Source organism: Balaenoptera musculus, chromosome 10 (genome assembly GCF_009873245.2).
Source record: "Balaenoptera musculus isolate JJ_BM4_2016_0621 chromosome 10, mBalMus1.pri.v3, whole genome shotgun sequence".
Classification (NCBI taxonomy): Eukaryota; Metazoa; Chordata; class Mammalia; order Artiodactyla; family Balaenopteridae; genus Balaenoptera; species Balaenoptera musculus.
The window spans coordinates 75288401-75307835 of NC_045794.1; the positions used below are offsets into that span (position 1 = coordinate 75288401).

Genomic DNA, 19435 nt, shown 5'->3' on the forward strand with positions numbered 1-19435 from the left:
ATTCTTGATGTGTTATCTGCAATTTCAGGTATTAAAATATTACTTCTTTTCCTAGATAATAACTAGACAATGTCTCTACTGGTGAGTATGCTGTAGTAATAATAACTGCTGCTAAATTTTGGGGTGGTGTGACATTTGTTCCCAATTATTCAGTAAAGTAGAAACTATAATAACACCTACAGGAGGCTGTTGTTAGGATGAAAAAATGATCATGCATATAGTCTGCTTCTTTGGAAAGCACCTTTCAAATGGCATTGTTGGTTGAAAGGTCTAGTCCAGCAAAAAGCATCTCCACTTTCAGAATAAAATAAATGTGAAAAATGAATCAACCATACAAATTTTGGTCATCATGATGTAAAATGTTAAGATATATATAAATTAGAGCTTCATCTAAAACAGATCCATATGTGAAAAAAGGTACTCATGTATATACAGTACTGCTAAAGATGGTTAATGTTAGTTTCATACACAGGGAAATGTATTGAAGAAAGCATAGTTATAATATTATAACAGGCAATGGAAAGATGTCAACATGGGAAAAAACTGACTAATTACATTGGCTAATGACAAAACAGAGAAAGAATCAAAGGTGAACCGCAGATATTCTTCAGGAGATCAACTGATGAAAAAAAGAATCACAAGCAGAAATGGATTATCATTAGTTAGGTAAGAGGCCGAGAGAAGTCGAATTGGGAGAGACCTTGTTGCTCAAGGGTCAGGAAATGCCTTGAGTACTATTTAACCTGAAATTGAAGCCCAGGCTCAAAAAATCAGGACTGCCTACTTCTCTGGTAACTAAAGAAAAGTGATCTAGCCTGGTAGGTAGGGGAGAGGTGACGAAAAAAGTGAGTGACAATAGAAATAGAGTGGAAGGAGGAGTAAAAGCATTTTTACCACCTTCATCAAAGAAAGTGGTCAAAAGGTATAAACTTACAGTTATAAGACAAATAAGTACTGGGAATGTAATGTACAACACGATGACTATAGTTAACACTGCTGTGTGGTATACCTGAATATTGCTAAGAGAATAAATCCTAAAAGTTCTTGTCACAAGGAAAACATTTGTTTTTCTTTTTTTTTTTAATATCTGTATGAGATGATGGATATTGATTAAACTTATTATGGTAATCATTTTGCAATATATGTATGTCAAGTCATTATACTGTACTCCTTGAAGTTATATAGTGCTGTATATCAATTATATTTCAATAAAACTGAAAAAAAATGTTGAAACCCGACTTAATAGTATGTACAATTTTCTCCAAAGCCATTTATGTAGGGCTCACACTGTACCAGGTGTTGTTTAAGGGATTTTATTGTTACTATCATATTTACAGGCAATTTATAAGTGCACAGACTCAAGCCAGACTGTTCCCGAGTTTGGATCTCAAACTCTGGCTCTTATTTGTTGTGTGACAGTAAGCAAGTAACATAACCTCACTGTGCCTGAGTATCCTTATCTGTATTAAAGGTGTTCTCAAGAGTGTCTACCTCATTAGAATAGTTACAAGAATTAAATAAGTTAATGTATACAAGATATTAAGAACAGTGCCTAGTATATAGTAATGGCTAAAGAAGTGTTTGCTATTATTCAATCTTTGACAATTTTTGTTTATTTTTAATTAAAAATTTTTAAAATTAGATTTATTAAGTTTTAATTCAAAGGAAATATATTGAATGTTGATATTATTATACTGAATTTTCCATTACTTTATAGAATAATTATGTATTTTTTTCTGCTATATATAAGTATACAACTACTCTTAAGCAATATATACTGCTCATAGTGAGGCACGGTTGTAAATTAATAAAATTATTGAGAAAAAGGCAACATTTTTCTGTTAAATCCTTTCTATTTTAATCCTTGGTAAATTTTTATTTCTCTCCCTTCTCATTCAAGGGTGGCTTTCCTGGCTGAAATTATGATGTTTATTTGCATAATAACAGGGATAAAAATGATTATGAATGAAAGAGTAAGAGAAAAATAGCTGTTTAACATCCTCTAAATGGTTAGAAGCTCTAATAAACTCAGTCTTCTTCCAGTGTATACTTTAAAGCAGACAGAAAGAGATTGCCAAGATGATAAGTTGCCTAAAAACATACTTAGCAGGAGATGTGGAAAAGAAAGAACACATTGTTACAAACACCAGATTTAGTGAGAACCAGAAACTAGGTATCTCTTATTTAAGGTATGAGGAGTTTAAACAAATTATTGAGATTATACTTAAACATACAGGAAGTTGGGTATAAGAGAATTTTCCTTCCTTAAAAAAGTAGCTTTAGGCTAAAGTTATGCAAAAAAAATGAAGCTTTTTAATATTTTAGTTTATTGAAACTAATATATTCATTTTTTATTATCACCTCTTTTAACTTATTCCAAGGATAGTTTAAATACTCACTGACAAACTTTGTTGGTATCTCTATCATCTCACTCCCAGTGAGATCATAACATGAAAGCAGAGAGAAGGTGAGTAGGGGCCCATGTCCAGTATCCTATCAGTGGAGAAGGATCCAATTGGTCCAGGGTTCAAGATCTCCAGCACAAGCCTTACCTTCCACTACTTTGGAGCCTGTATCTTTCACTTTAGCCATCTTCTCTTTTTGTTTGCTGCTCATTTTCTTCTGCCTTTCCTTTCCTCTTGCACAGAAAACTCTCTTCTCTTCCCTTCAAAATTCTGCTAATCCTCTATGACCCCTTTGTTCCATATTCTCTCAAAACATTAACTGGGTAACCTGATATAAGAGTATGTCTTTTTCTTCTCTTACTTAGTGCCCGAAATATTCACTACTTATATTGTAATGTGCTTATATTGTTGGATACTTCAGTAATTTGATGATGCCATTTTATTACTTGCTATTATTTTTGTCAACTGTTCCATGGGCAATCTTAAAATCTCAAGGAAAAATTCTTTGTTTCCTTTTAAAAATCTGGTAAATTTTCTCCTAATGGATAAATGTTTATTGCTTTTCTCATCTTGGCTGTCAGAAAGTTGATAACTAAATCTTGCCTTGATCATGCCATCTCTTTTCTGCTGGAATCCTGACTGGTAGACTGGATGTGTTACATTACAATAGAGTAGAAGTAAGTGAAAAAGCAGAATAAAAACACAGATACAGATAAGGATGCAGCATGCATAATCTTAAATACAAAGCAAAATATACAGCTATATAGACATTTATTTTTTTCTCTTGGTGCCAGTCTTTGAGCCTTTACAAAGCCATTTGCATGTCTTAGAAAATGAATGAAAGAAAACAAAAGAAACAATGAAATAAAATAATACTAAGATCAGTCCATTTTGTGTTTTGTTCCACTATTGAAGTACATTCTAATTGGGAAGATAAAGATTTTTATCGATAAAATGTGTGAGAAGATTAAGATATAACATATCTTTTAGAAAGCCAATACTAAAGTTATATGAGGTATATGTAAGAAAATTGGATGTTTTTTTAGGGGTTAATGAATATGATGCTTTGCTCCTTTATCACCCCCTAAAAAGAGAATTTAATAAACACTTATGTGCTTATTTATTACCATATGGTAATCTTGGCCTTACCTAAGTTTTGTTTTCAAAAATACCTTGAGTTAGATCTTGTTATAACTCAAATAAATAATAATTCTTACATGAAGGTTCTTCAGGTTCTTAAAGTCTCCATCTTTGATTTCAGTTATTTTGTTGTTTTGCAGGTCCAGCAGTGCAGTGTCAGGGGGAAGATCTTTTGGCACTTTGTCCAGACCTAGCATGAGAGTAAAAGTAATGTGCACTCAGTGAAAAGGGACACATGACTACAGAATCACAAAGGATGTGTTTACAGAGAAATCAATGTTTCAGTGATAGTTTTACCGCTACCATATTTTTCTTCTTCTAGGAATTATATCAACTGTAGTTTAAAATATCTGTTCTATCTTTTCCAACAAAGTCAAATGGTTTTTTAAAAAATCATAAACAGAGCACATTATTTACCCCATGTAATTACTCTTCTGCATAATAGGAAAATTAATATTTTGTAAGGTGTGGTTCAAATGTCTCAGTACACAGTGTGTTTTACCTCATTGTTCTTGTTTTAGAAAGTCATTCCTTTGATAAGTGTTAAGTGGGAGTGATTTGTAAACCTGTATTTTTCTACATAGATATCCTTTCAGTAGAGAGACCTTTAGCCAAATCATCAAAGATCCTTTTGATAAACCTAACGCTATCACAGATCTACATATAAAATTAAAATTATTTGAATATGGAACCACGCTGTTGTGCCAAAAACTTGAAAATTTATCCAAACTTTTAGGAGAACGGTTCTTTCAGTTTTAATTGGAACGTTAAAACAGTATCAATTTTATGACCGATAGATATGTAGCTAATCAGAATAAAATGAACAAAATTTGTTAATATAACTTCTCTAAAATTTATTATATGAAGCATTACTTTTGGACTTTAAATTTAGATATAAATAACTGAGTTATTGTTTTTAGTTTATAAACATAAACACATTGAAAAACCAAATGCTCTATAACATTAAAAAAAGACATTTCAATAGTCATTCAACTAGATGTATAAGGATAAACTGCTTTTATTCAAAAGGTATGGCATTTAAAATAAATTATCATTATGAATGTTAACAGAGAAAATATTAAATTATATAGCCTTTTTCCTTTCTTTCTTCCACTGGCTTTGTTCCATATTGATGTAAGCAAAAATTTGATATTTTATTAACTCAAATTCCTATGGTCATTTTCATATTTTAAGATTGCACAACATAAATCAGAAACGCTTTTCAACCTCTCCATCATATCTGAGACTTAAAAGTGCTGAAGATCATTCTTTCATTCATTCAATAACGTCTTATTGAATACCTTTTAGACACCATTAATTTATTAGGCTCTGGGGATATAGCAGGAAGAAGACAGAAATTGCCCATATCCTCATGGAAAAAAGAGTTCAATCTACAGTTTTCAATTAAAAGGGAAATTGAAACAGGGTACATAATAACTGCTATGTTGGGAAGATATCTTTTCAATTTTCAATCTTATGCAAGCATACAGGTAAATTATCATGCTAACCATATTCCTATCTTCATATTGCCATGAATATTACAGACAATGTATCTGAAATACCAACTTCTGATTTCTTTCCAAAAAAAATTTTTTTGTTCACATTATCACTGTTCTGTTGATAATGGCAAAAAGTCTAGTTCCCAAGTCAGTGATCAGCTATGGTTATAAATTTGAATATCAAAGTGCAGGTGATTCTGCACATGCATAAATATATTCCAAGAACTCACTACAGAAAGAGTTCACAGAGAAATAACAAAAATGAAGTGTTTTCAGTGATGAACAGCAAACCACCAGAACAGCTACCTTGTAGGAGGATATTTAACTGCACTATACACTCATGATCACTGCCATTTTCAGAAAAGTCAGTTTGCTAACTTCATGCAATTAAGAGTGGTAGACTTCTGCCAAATCTTTGATAATTAGTGTTCTTCAACGCAGAAAAGGCACATTTCCTTTCATTTGGAGAAAAGTTACTGCCTACATTTCATCATTACTTAGTGGGCTTCTTTGTCAAAGTCTTAATTCCCACTTATGCTTGGTTTTATACATTGTTGAACTTACATTATAGTGGCCCCCTTAACAATTGTTCAATGCCAAAGTGAAGAAACATTTCAGATGTGAAGAGAAAATGATATATCTGGATGGCTGACAATTTTGATTATGTCATCCTAGAATTTTATAGTAATAGGAACTGCTTGGGGTGAATTATATACATCTTTTCCCTGAAGATTTAGCATAAAAAAAACCAGGCTTGTGGTTTCTGCAGGTTAGTTCTTAGAGAGTTGTTATAATGATTAAAATCATAATCCTACAATCTTCTCTGAATTACTAGAAAATTCATATTCATTTGAGGGACTTCACATATCAGCACTTTATTATTAAAACTATATTTAGCCTTACAATTTATAAAAAAATTGAAAATATGTTATCTCATTTACCTCACAGCAATCCAATGAGACAGGTAAGGCAGTATGATAATTTCATTTTTTCAGATGATTTTTAGAAAAAGTTCGGTGACATGAACAAGCTCATGTAGCTAGGAGTGACAAAATGCAGATGAAAAGCCTAATCTTCTGGCTTCCAACAGGATACTTTTTTTTCCTATCATACCTATTTGTATCCCCAAGAAGAATTATTCTGACATCAGACCCAATAACATGCTGTACATTTAAGGGCTAGACAAGGTATTGGGGTGTTAACTAGCTCACTCAAAAAGTATAGGCAGAATACAAAGGGGAAATTATCCTAGCTATGAGTTCTTAGAATGTCACAAAGGGAAGGACCATTGAGTATCAGCTAATCTATGGTTTCCAAATTCTGATCAGGTAGACTCTGTGATGAGGTTCTTATCAGTCTATATCAAAATCAGAAAACTATGAGGGCAATTTGGTTAGTTTTAATATAAATTATTAGACACACATACACATGTACACACACACATTTCTGAGATTAGCTCCTGCCTCCATTTTAAATATACCTTCTTTAAAATAATGATTCTGATAGTAGATGCCAGGTTGCTGTTATTTTGTTGGATTTGGTTTTGACCTTCATAAGAAAGTAACTTGTTCAACATTCAAAAAATTTTACTTGTCCCAGAAATCAGGAACTTTCAAGCCAGTCTAATACTCTCTTTTCATAGGTAAAGAAACAGAAACCCAATGAAGTTAAATGGCTTCTCCACAGTGACTCATGGCTAAACTAAACCAAGAACAAGATGCATGAGTCCTCACTCTAGAACTACCTGATATGCCATGGATGCATGGAAACGATGTACATATTTTTAAAAGATGCTGATCTACACTGTCCCCTGAACATACTGTGCTTATTCCCAGCTACTCATTTTGTTCATATAATTTGTTTTATGGAATACTCCACCCACTCATTTTCTTCCACTTCCGTTCTGACAATCCTTTAAAGTGTACCCACTATCCCCACCCCCCCTATAATATTTGTCATAACCACTCCAGAAAACAAACTCCTCCAAAATTCTGATCTATCAACTTATTATGTATTATACCACATTTTAGTTTTCTTTCTTTTCTGTAAATTCTGGGTAAGTAGGGACAAATGACTATTTTTCATGAGAGCTTTGGTCTTACTGCCCTATGTACAGAAATAAATTTTTGACTGATTAGTTTTAAAATCATAGTATATTCTGCTGTCCCATTGTGAAAAGTTCATGGCCATGGCTTCAAGACCTTTTCTGCTATGTTTTGTTACAATCATCTCTTCACATCCTTCTTTCATAAAGGTACATATTCTCATAATAAATCTCCCAGATTATTAGGATGCAACTGGCTCAGAATTCAACAGCTATTCTATAAAATAATTTCCTACTATAGTGCATAGCAGGGTCCCAACTCCTGGTACCTGTAATTATTATCAATAATGAGAAGAGAGGGTAAAACTCTAATTATCTTGCTGATTATTAGTCTGTAAGTCTGTGACAAATGATTGTTTTTTATTTTCTGTACAATACAATTATAATGCATATTATCCTGGAAACTGCAATCTATTTTTCAGTTGTTATCACACACAGATTTTTCACCTAAAGCACTTGATTCTGAGTTGGTTTTTCTTGTCAGTCATTTTGTGGGCTTGTTATAGTCATCATTTTTCCCATGAAGTTCAAGACCTTTGGACAACTCGTCTACCAAGCCCCCCACTTTTGGATGGTAACCCCTCAGTTTAGTAGGCACATATTCCCAAAAAACAATTAGACCCCCCAAAAAGCTGTTCACGGTCAATTTAACCCTAGTTCAATGATGGCAAATCCTACAGGCTTGCAAATCTGTAAAATATCAGTCTTTGTTTATATTAGGATATTCTTTCCTTTCTTTTCCTCCCTCCCTCCCTCCCTTTTTTCCTCCCTCCCTTCCTCCCTCCCATCCTTTCTGCCTTCCTTGGCATTAATTATATCTCCCATCTTACATGTTCTTATTCAATACACACTTGTCCAACCCCATCAAAAGATGGAGTCAAATTCCTGTCCCTTCAAATCCGGCATGGCCTTATGATGTCTCTCTGAACTAATGGAACGTGGTGAAGGTGACAGAGCATGACTTCCGGAGCTAGGTCAGAAAAGGTTGTTCAGCTGCTACCCAATTCTTCTGGAATGCTCGCTCTGGGGGCATTGAGGGGTCATGTAAGAAGTCTGTCTACACTGAGACCACTATGCTGGAGAGGCCACGTGAGACACTCCAGATGACAGAAGAGCTGAGCTCCTAGGCAACAGCAGAACAAACTGCCAGTCATGAGAGTGAGCTGTCTTAGGTGCAGTCTGGGCCATCCTCCCCATGGCTGTGGCCTCAGCCAACACCTGACTACAAATGCATGCGAGACCCCAAGTGAGAGCAGCCCTTCTAAGCCCTGATCAAACTCCCTGTAGCTTAAATCATGAGCAAAATAAAATTATTTTTTAAGTCACTAAGTTTTGAGGTAATATTTATTCAGCAATAGTAACAGGAAAAAAGTGGTTTCCTAAATTTAATTATTTTTCCATGAGCATTCTTTAATATAATTCTAAATCTTCCATCAAAATGCAATTATTTTCAAGGCTAGACTGAATTATTTAGTTGCTCTTCCAAATTCAGTAAAGGAAACTTTATCTTCTTTAAAATAGGGTTATTAATTAAAGTAAATAAAACTCTACTTAAGATATTACCAGAAAGTCATTTCTAAAATAAAGGCTAATAAGAATTGTACTTTTTTTTCTAGTTGTCTCAGTGATGAATGGTATTTTTGTGCTAGCAAATTTCATCAATCTGGTAAACATCATGTTGGACAAAGGCCAGGTCATCCTAAAACATCATGCCTTTTTTTGTTGTTTTCTGCCCTGTGGCAGGGGTCCAAACTCCAAGATTTATTCTTGTTGATTTCCAAAAAGTTTTTATATTTCTGTCTTCAATTTAATAATTAGGCCAATGGTGATACATTTTAGTTTTGGCATATGATCAAAATAATATGTAGGAGTCCCAGCTCCATCAAAAACCATTTCTTCCAAAGGCAGGAATGTTTCCCTCTTTTCCTCTTAAAAAATAGCAATTCGACTCTGACGGCAGTTGGATTCAGAAATAATAGATCATCATTTTAATTCGATTCTCTTTCCAAATAACTTAAGGAAGGTTTAAGCTTCCTGGTTCTATAGTCATCCTCAAAAAGAATAAGAAAGGATACGCTACAGTTCCATGACTCCTAATTTCCAGTCAGCCATGTTCCACCCTGTTTCCAGCTTGAGAGAATCAAGAATATTGTAGAACTATGCACTCATTCAAGCACTAAGCCATGCATATGTTCATTTATTCATTTATCAAGCATTTATTGATGTTTGAGAACCTACCAAGTATAAAGCATTTTTTGGAGTGGAAGACCAAAAGATAAATTATCACCATGCTCTTCTTCTGGTAGAGAAAGTAAATATTTAAATAGGCAATTAAAGATAATGAATAATTATTATCTATGTACATATAATTGATTATTGCAGAATCATCAAAGCAAATACAGATTACAGTGAAAGCACAGAAGTAGACAAGCTGCAGAAATTGCCTCAAAACCATCTTCAGACTGAGTCAAGGGTTAATTGAATCTTGAGTGTTACAGTGTAGCTGCTACAGGGCTTCATCCTTTTGTTAAGACTAGATTGCAAACTGGGTTAATTCTTCTTTATCCTTATTTTCAAGGAAATATATAATTTTCTTGCTACTCCTTTGAAGGAGAAAATTTAAGATTAGAGGGTCTCCTGCATTTCCTCTTTCATCCAGGAAATTGATATTCTGACTAACATATTCCCATCCTGTCCTCTGGAGCCAGGAATGATCCTCCAGAGGAGAATGCATCACAGCTGCAGTCTAACCAAATGCCTTGATCCCACACAGCTGCCTCTTTCTCCCTCCTGGGACTAAGAAGGAAACCAGGGAAATGTCAGTTGTCAGTCAGGTGAAGGAGACAGATGCTTCCTTTGGCCTTCTCTGACCCCTCTCTTCCTCCTCCTCACCTTTAAACCCTTGAGTCAGGGGCTTTGGTTATCTGGATCACACCTGAGCATTCCTCTTGCTGCATCTGAGATCTGTCGTACTCTATCCTTACCCAAAACTATTTTAGGCAACCCATGGGCATGCTCTGTGCACAGCCTCCTTCCTGCACCACATCTTAGAGATACCCTTTTGCTGCATCTGAAACTCTGAATGAGAGTCACCCCACATCCCTGCTGCTGTAAAGCTAGATATAAACAATGAAAGCAACTAAGCTTCCAGCATTCTCTCTGCCCCTCTACAAATAGTCCTAATTTATTCTTCTAGGATGATTTCATGCAAGAAGTCTAATGGTTCATTTACTTCACGCATAAGATTTGCTTCTGGAAAACCAGTTTCCCCAAACAAGAGACAACTTCTGGCATCTATGTCCCAAGTGGTGACCACTAACAAAATTTCCACCAATTGAGGCAAAATGATTAAAAAGAAGAAAACTAACTTTATGCAATTTAAAGGGTTGTACATTTTCCTGAGATTTTTTAAAAAGTAAAATATCCTTTGCATTATGAGGTACACTTTAGGGACCATTAGTCATTTACAACGCTTTTGCTTGGTAAAATAAAATGTTTCATCTTCTGGCATCATGTCTAGAGGGCTAACTATGCAGGCTATGAATCATCTGTGATTATTAAATAGCCAAAAGCTTTATTGTTCTCTCTACTCAACCAAACCAATTTTGTTCAAAGGAATAGTATTTGGAGAATACTATTTTGATAATTATACAATTTTCTAATTTTTATCTATTTTGTGATGTGGCCTTCTTTGGGGGGAGGGGAGAGAAGGTGCTATTTTGTATCCAGCTTCACAAGCCATATACTTAGTGTTTCTCAATTTCACATAAAAATAAAGAACATCATGAGAAATAACTTTGTGTTATTAGCTGACTTTGTCTGAAATGGTCAACTGAACATAACAGTTACTATGAAAAATATTTTTATAAATATTTTCTATTCTTACCTAATAAGGTAAGAGATATTTCCATTTATCCAGTGAGGAAACAGGTTTTGAAAGTTTCCAAGTTACAGGTAATAAATGGTAAAGCAGGACTTGAGTTCAGAGGTGTTGAACTGCATGACCCAAGATCTTTCCACTATTAAATATTTTTAAGGGTATTTCAATTCGTTTGAAAGTTGTTTATAAGAAATATATCAATACATATTGCTTTAATTTGGAAGAATAGTTTAAAAAACAATACTTAGGCTTATTTCACCTGGCAGGGTTGATGTGCCTTTAATAAATGAGATGAAAGTCGGTACCAAATAATGCTTCTTGGTGACACTTGATCCACAGATGAATGGCTGAGCCAAAGAGTACATAAGTAAGGGAACTGTCTTCCTTTAAGATACTAAGTACATAAAACAAAGCGTCCAATCACAGGATTAATATTAGGCCATTCAGACAAGAATGAGTAACACTGTGGGATTATTATTTTAAGGAAACCCATAGGGTTCTGAATTTGCTAATGCTACATTTACTTTTATATTGTTATTTTTATAAATGCTATAATTATGAGTGGATTTTTTATGTCTTAAGAGGATAGATAAAGAAAGAAAAGAAGATATGGGTCTCATAAAATTCTGGTTCAAATTACAAGTTAAATTACAAGTTCAGCCAAATAATTTGGCCAATATCAATGGAGAATTCATTACTTTCTTAGACAGGCTAAAATATATGTTTACTTTTTCAATCCCCCATGCTCTAGAAAAACATATTATAATGCTATTCTGATAAGTTGGAACTAGGGACTAAAAGAGGCAGTGGATCTTCTTGAACACCTCAAGTTTCCCATGGACTGATTATTCAATTTTAATTTCACAGTTTTTATATCTTAGCTTTTAAAGAACTGTTTAAAATTTTGATGCTGTTTAACTTTGTCAGAAATACTTCTTACTGGCAAAAATAGTCAGACATTTGAATAAGACATGTTTGCTTATATTAAACATTATGTAGATAATAAGATGACAAAGCTCTATTGTCCTTCAACACTGAAGCTCCGCTCTGCTCATTAAAAGCTCTAGCAAGAATAATCCTTAAGAAAATATTAGTCCTTGGTATAAATAGGCATTCACATTTCTCATCCCAAAGTGCATTGCATTTTTTCTTTGCTATAATAATTCAAGCTTCATGTTCAGATTACTAGAGAACTTAAAACAAAAAATAAAATAAACTGCATTGCCTTTACTATGAGTGAGGTTGCCCATTTCCCCTTCTTTGCTTTTTTCCTGTGTTTCTTTCATCTTTTACTCCACATAATCATCATATAGAAAAAAAGTATTGAGGCTCTACTATGGGTCAGGTACCTCACACAGATAATCGAATCTCTAAGACTGACTGTGATTTCGCTACAGATGAAAATGTCAAGGCTCTGAACAGCTTGCCATGATCATAAAGGGAGCAGAGGCTATGCAGTAGTTGAAAATGTGAATACAGTGTTTTCTTTAAAGGCAGTGGATTGCTTTTCCTTTTAAGAAATGTATCTTCTGTTTCAGAAATATCTGACTGATTTTTTGGACAATATATTTAAATATGCATATGTGAAAAAAAAAAGTAAAAGTAACTTGGATGAGACCATTGCTCATTGGAACTCAGTACTCCCCTTTAAACATGGTTCCCCAAAACGAATCATTATTACAGTCTTAGCTGCTACTTCTGTATATAAGATCAGTAAGCCCAAAGGAATGATGTACACTCTGGGCTCTTAGAGAAAAAGATAACTTGGAAAACGTTCTCATCTGAAAACAACACAAAATAAACAAAGCAAAACAATAACAAGGACAACCAAAAAACTGTATCATGAGACATCCACACCAGTGAACTTGATGTTCCCTAAGGCTACATTTTTCTGTTTAGTTTGGAGCAATAGGCTTGGGAGTTTTTTTGTGATAGACAATTAGAAAACTGTCCAAATGCTTTAATCAGAGTCAAGCTTTATGAGTTATTTATAATGAAAGCAAAGTAAAACTATATTTTTGGAAGAATAAAACTTCAGTGAAGTGACTGGACAAGCCTTCCTTAAAAATATCAACTCTTTATTGTTAACAATATGTGTAGTAGGGGGTAGTTATGGATCCTTTTAAACTTGTTCTCAGGCAAAGTGAGATTCAATTTGCATCACATTTCTTAGGAACTCGGCCATTTTTGCAATATTTGAAAAACTTTACCACTAGTATATCCATCATATGGTGATTCCCTTCTTCAGATATTTTTAACACCATTATTTTCCTGTCTAAACCAGTAATGGAGGTAATCTCTAGATGCCATAAAAGTTTCTGTAGAATTTGCTAGTAATCTAATCCCCCTTGTCTCTAATACACAATTCAAAAAAGGAATAACCACCACCAGTAGAATATCAGACCCACAAGAACTAGGACCATATTTATCTTCCTCATCCCTTTCTCCCCAGGGCCCAGAACAGATCTGACCTGTTATGGGATCTCAATATATTTTCTGAATTTATGAGTTAATTAATTAATCTAGTGGAATTATCCTGTAGCCTTCTTAAAGCCTTTATTTACACGTTTTATTTGGGTTTAAATGACTATACAGTACATGTCAGCATCAAAGAATCTATCTCAAAGTGTTTGTTTTTCAGTTGTTACTATTTAACATGTTTTACATTTTCCTGGGTTCCTGTATGTAGTTTATTCCAATTCTAGGAGTTAGTAGCAAATTTTCCTGCAAAATTCTCCTAGAAAGCATATTCTGAATAAATATAGGATTTCAAAAATAAGTGCTCTACAAAGTTATGGGGTTTATTCTACAAGGAAATGCACCATGGCAGAATCATTCTGTGAGGATTTTTTTTTCTTTCCAGTAAGAAAAATGAACCAAAAAAAAGAGGAATGTGAATCAGCTGCCATGTAAACTAAATTCATTCCCTTTTGGCCCATCTGCTGGGGCTTCAAACTTTCTGGAGATTTATCTTCTGAGTATATTGCTTTTGGAATTCCCAGGCCAAATTTTTCTTGAAAGCTAATAAATCAAACTGTATTTACAGTGTTAGGATAAAGATATATGCTTCATGATTATGTTGAATATTTATACCATAACTTAGTTATAAAGATTTCCTTTGAAACATTCTAAAGAATATAAACAGCTAGATTACAAAATGCCAAAGGCAGAGGCAAAACTAAGACCCAGGGATTAAGGGAGTATTTTGGTACTTGAAAGATAAATTTCTGTTCTAAAAGTTTACTTGTTTTGCTCTTGATAACTCTGCATACTTTACAATTTAGTAATGTTCAAACTGTTATCTGGGCTAAGCCAAGAGTAGAGAGATCACCCAGGTTTTCTTAATATCTAAGATTTCATGAGAGCAAATCATCAAATTAAAATAAGCTATCACCCTGGAATCATAGAACATAAGATATTATTTTGTTCAAAATTTTATTTTACAGAAATGGAGCCATGAAGCTCAGAAAGATGATTTTCTTTTTAAGTAACTCGTCCAAGATTGCAAAGTGATGGAGCCCGGATTTAGAAGAAAGTCCCCTAACTTCAAGGCTATTTCTTTCTCTCCTACTCTGCTTCCCTTACTCCTCATTAGGTGGCACTGTCTCTCACATTTGGAATTGCAGAAATTAAAACTGAAAATGCTAAACTCCCACAGAAGCCATTCCCATGAATAAAGCAGACAAGGTAGGTAAAGAGAGCCTGCACCCCACTCACCCAAATCAGAACACTGCACAACTCGAAGATGGCATTGACAGCGGAAGGGGCACACTGGCGCCTGAGGCTCGAATTCAGGAACTTCGTGAAAGCGGTCGTCCGGGCCTATCCCAGAAGCCTCATCTTCCAGCATAAAGTCAAATAAGCCTTTCTGCTGAAACGGTCCAGCCCAGGAAACTTGTGCAAGCAAGAGGAAGATGAAAGTTGCCTTCATGATTTATCTCATGTATTTTCACAACCAAGGAACCTAGGAAACAAATGAAAGGTTTAGAAGAGTAGCCTTGCCTAGTGTATGTGGTTATTCTTAAGTAACACCTGACAGTGGAATGAGCGTAGAGAAAAGCATAAAAAGTAATATTTTATTTATAGTTAGGAGCAGAGCATTAGAAATATATTTGGAAGGTAACAAGGTACATTAGAGACTAACTCGCACAGCTATTTACTTATGAAGAAAAATTTGAATAGTATTTGAAACTGCTTGGTTGAACTTGGGTCTGAATTAAGACCATGGGTTATATAGTCAAGCCACCTGCAAAACTATTATGATGATAAACCACTTTGGAATTTTCAATGCTCACTCAACACAAGCCATGCCACAGTTAAATAAAGTTCTGTCTGTACACATGAGAGATCTCCAATTCCTGCTTCAGAAATATCTCTGGAAGCCAATCTCATTTCTCCACCCCACTGTATTTATCTTGGTCCAGACCCTTCTCATCACTCCCTGAACAAGAGCTTCCAAATGGACTCAGCCTTGAATATTTCTTCTGCTCCAGGCCATCTTCCACTCTGCTGCCCAAGTCATCTTCTAAAAATTAAATTTCATTGTATTAATTTTCTACCGCAAACCCTTTGTTGACTTCTCACAGCTTGCCAGTAAGGTCTACATCCCCTTTGTTGCATATAAGACCATACATAATTTGATACCAACTGATATTTCAAGCCATATTTCTCTCCATTTTCTCTCTACTCCCAGTCCCCACCTCAAACCTGACACTCAAAGCTAATCACCATTTAAAATACCTACCTTGTAAGAGTGTGGTAAAGACTAAATGAGATAATGGGCTTCCCTTGTGTATTCCCTGGCTCATTCAGGCAGGATGCTGCTTTCTCTTCTATGCTCCCAAAGCACGTTGCTTACCTCTTTTAAAGATCTTATCACATTATATTGTAATTTGTTTCGCATGCTTGGCCTGCCCCCCCCACTAGAAGATGTACTCCTTCAGGGCGTGTCTTAATCTTTGTTGTGTACCAGGGCCTTGAACAATATTTTGCACATAAATGACTCAATTGACCATCAATTTATTAACAATACACGTTATTCAATTTGTTCTAGGCAACCAACTAGTCTGATTTTTAAAAATATGATTATCTTTTTTCAGTATCAAATTTCTAGCATAAGAAAGATATCAAATTGATAACCTCAACTTGGTATAAGTAAGATTCAGTTTTTAAAATAAATCTATTGGCTAGTTTCTCAAACTAATCATTTTTAATAAACTAATAAACATATATGGAAAATCCTATCTGATTTTTATATGACATATGTTATCTGATTTTACCAACAGGACTATTTTGTAAACAAATCAACAAACAGAAAGTATGATTTCGACAAATCCATACAGTTTTTATCCATTTATTCAACAAGCCCTTATAGATATGTACATCTATGTTATTGAGTCGGTTGTTTAGTTGGCTGAAGTGAACTAAATGTATCTGAATAACAAAATCTTAATAAATCTGAATAACAAAAAGTAGTTGATCATGGGGGAACAGTCAATTTTTGAGTTCTTATATTTTCAAACCCCACTGAAACTGCTCAAAGTATTCCCAGAACACATTGTAGATATTATCTTTAGTCTCATCATCTTTAATTGTACACTTATAAGGGTTCATATTAAAGTTGTACATTCATAATTAGAATTAGAGAATTATTTTCAGTCACTATCCAATTATAGCATATACAGAAAAGAAAAAGTCTTTGTATGCTCTAACCTTAATGTATCTTCTGGAAATGTTTGCCTAGATCTACTAGAGGGGAAACAAATGTTTTAAAATTTCTTACACTTTTATTCTTAGTTTATATTTATTACTGAAGCACATCTAAGGCAGCACGTATGCAATACAGACTAGCGACTTTTCATTTAAATAATACCATGAAGATTATTATTCACACTGCCCCTTTAAATTCAGTATCAGGTTTCCTTTAGAAACCCATTCCCACTCAGTTACTGCATTGCCTTTTAAAGGAGACCCTATTGTTTTGGCAGTGTTCCCTTGGATTGGATCTAAGGGAGTGGTTTTCTGTCTGTTTCTCATTAAAATGCAATGTTTATGGTTTACCACAAGTTTGCTAGCCTTGCATATTTAATGTCTTACAATTTTTGAGAAAAATGAAGCAAACTAATTGCAGATTTAATAAATAGCAACGAGAATTAATGCAGATGTTGCTTTCTGATCTTTCTCCAGAGCAGAAAATGCCTGGTTCACAAATCCAAAAAAAGGAAATGCTAAACATTAGCTCAGAGGAATATTATCATTTACATTTGTTTACTCTTGTTAAAATGGTACAAATTCTCTATACAATAATCTTTTTGGTTGAAGCTGAACTCAGACAGCTTTTAAGTTTCCATTACTTATCATTTTCGTGTGTGTGTGTGTGTGTGTGTGTGTGTGTGTGTGTGTGTGTGTGTGCATGCGTGTGCGTGCATTTTAATCCTGAATGTCCTGGGGAAGAATAATATGTGTCCAGGTACTTTATACAAATTCCTCCATGAAATAACTTCTTTAAAATTAGTGACATAATATTTAAAAACTCAGCATCTTAAAACAATTAATGTGGGCTGTTGATACTGATGATTTCTTTAATCATTTCCTTCCTTTCTTAATAAATCAGAAAAATAAACAAAAAACCCCCAGCAGTTGCCTATGTAGACGGCAAGGAGACTATTCTTGAGATAATATGCTATTAAAATTTCATTTCAACTGTTTTAAGTATTCTTAGAATGTATGCCTCTTTTTTAAATGCTAATTGCTAAGAATGTCACTGCTTTACTAAAGCTCATTGCCATAATTTATGTGTTCTATCAAAAATAATAATTTCTGGTTTCTTAAACTACTTCATTTCATTATACCATTCAGATCAACATTTGTATGATGTCATTTAAGCCTTTGGTGTGATTTTCAAAGTCAAAATTTAACCCTCAAGAGATAAGTGAAGCTGTAAATGCACAGCAAATTAAATCCCCCAGCACTAGGTGAATTAAAAACCTCAATAATAATAGAAATAAGTTAAAAATAAACAGTAAAAGCAGTATCCATCCATAAATAAAGGCTACTATAGGAGGCATTTGGTTCTTTTTCTGGTCAAAATAGCAATTTGAAGAAAAAGCCACAGGTATTTACACCACTGGGAGTCCATTTAACCAGTGGTCATCATGTTACCCTGTTTTGAAATTAGAAAGAAAAATAACCCACACTTTCATTTTATAGTGAACGTATCTTATAGTAAAATTTTATTTGCAGCGAAAATTCTGGCAGGGTCTCTTCTTTACATTTCAGAAATTATGTAGCTAACTGTGAGATTATCTTAGTTCAGTCCTTAATAATCAGCATAAATATATTCAGTGTTTATTTTCACCTCTCTGGTGACAATTTCTATTATTTTCTAGGTTGTAGAAATATACATTAGACTTCTATAAGTTATCACCAGAGTTCACTTCTCTGAGGTTTTAAAGTTCTTAAAATATACAAGAATCCAGGAGGAGAATAAATCCTTAAATATATAATCCAACTACGAATAATATGCCAGTCTAGAATACTTTTCTATAAACATTTCCCAAAGAGCTAAACATTTAATTAGTACAAATAAAAAATATATCAATAAAGATAGTCATGGTGTTAGGTTATAGTTTCTTAAGAAACATCTTTGCAAGAACAGAGAGAAAGAACTAAAGCAATGCATTCAACCATTTTACCAAATATTTACTTTCTGTTTTCAAGCAATACTTGTTTAAAATGATGCATAAAGGTTACTAAAACTTTAGCACACACTGTTTTCCTTTTTCCTCTTACCAAATAATCCCTTTTTTCTCAACTTGATCAAAGTTTTATTAGTCTGTAGCAGAGTTCAGGACAATTATTGAAAGCCATACCTTTTAATCCGGGGATCTGCCACAGGAGCCCTCAAAGCTGAGATGTAATTACACTAAATATTCAGCCCAGGCAAAAGAGTTTGCAGGTGTGGAAAGGAGGAGGGGGCAGGTGCTGCTCTGTGACTGTCACTAGGTTGAAAACCTCCTGCTTCTACTCCATAGCACAGTTAAAAAATAAGGTTTCCCTCAATGAACACAATCCGGCTGACACCCACATTAGATCATATGGTAATGATATGTCTCTTGTATTGTAGCCAGAAATTTTATCGGCCTTTTTTTCTCCCCATTTAAATGCTTTATTCCTTTTTCATCTGCTTAAGATTCTAAACTTCTTCTGTAGTATAGCAGTGGAGCAACTTGACTTGGAATTTGTTTTACCGCGTCGATTCATTTCCCTAAAATTGTAACTAAAGGGTTTATTTCCCCACCCCCAACCCTACTCCTTTATCCACCCTTTCTAGTCTTGTTTATAAGTCACATTTATCATATTACCGAAATAACAGTTTTTCTTGCTTTCAGGATGTGTAAGTCCAGCA

The 19435-nt window shown here is 34.1% G+C and overlaps 1 protein-coding gene across 2 annotated transcripts in view; it reads right to left on the reverse strand.

Moving 5' to 3' along the window:
- DCN (decorin) overlaps positions 1 to 19262 on the reverse strand; it is a 35334-nt gene extending 16072 nt beyond the window's left edge. The window contains exons 1-3 of one of the 2 annotated variants that reach the window (XM_036866755.1): positions 18900 to 19262; positions 14746 to 14992; positions 3623 to 3735 (exon numbers count right to left, since the gene is read on the reverse strand). In XM_036866755.1, coding sequence (XP_036722650.1) covers positions 3623 to 3735; positions 14746 to 14959 — 327 coding nt within the window. In that variant the 5' untranslated portion in view covers positions 14960 to 14992; positions 18900 to 19262. Of the gene's footprint in view, positions 1 to 3622; positions 3736 to 14745; positions 14993 to 15772; positions 15923 to 18899 lie in introns of those variants that run through there. The other variant, XM_036866756.1, reaches the window with a different exon arrangement.
- Between the last annotated feature and the right edge of the window lie 173 nt (positions 19263 to 19435).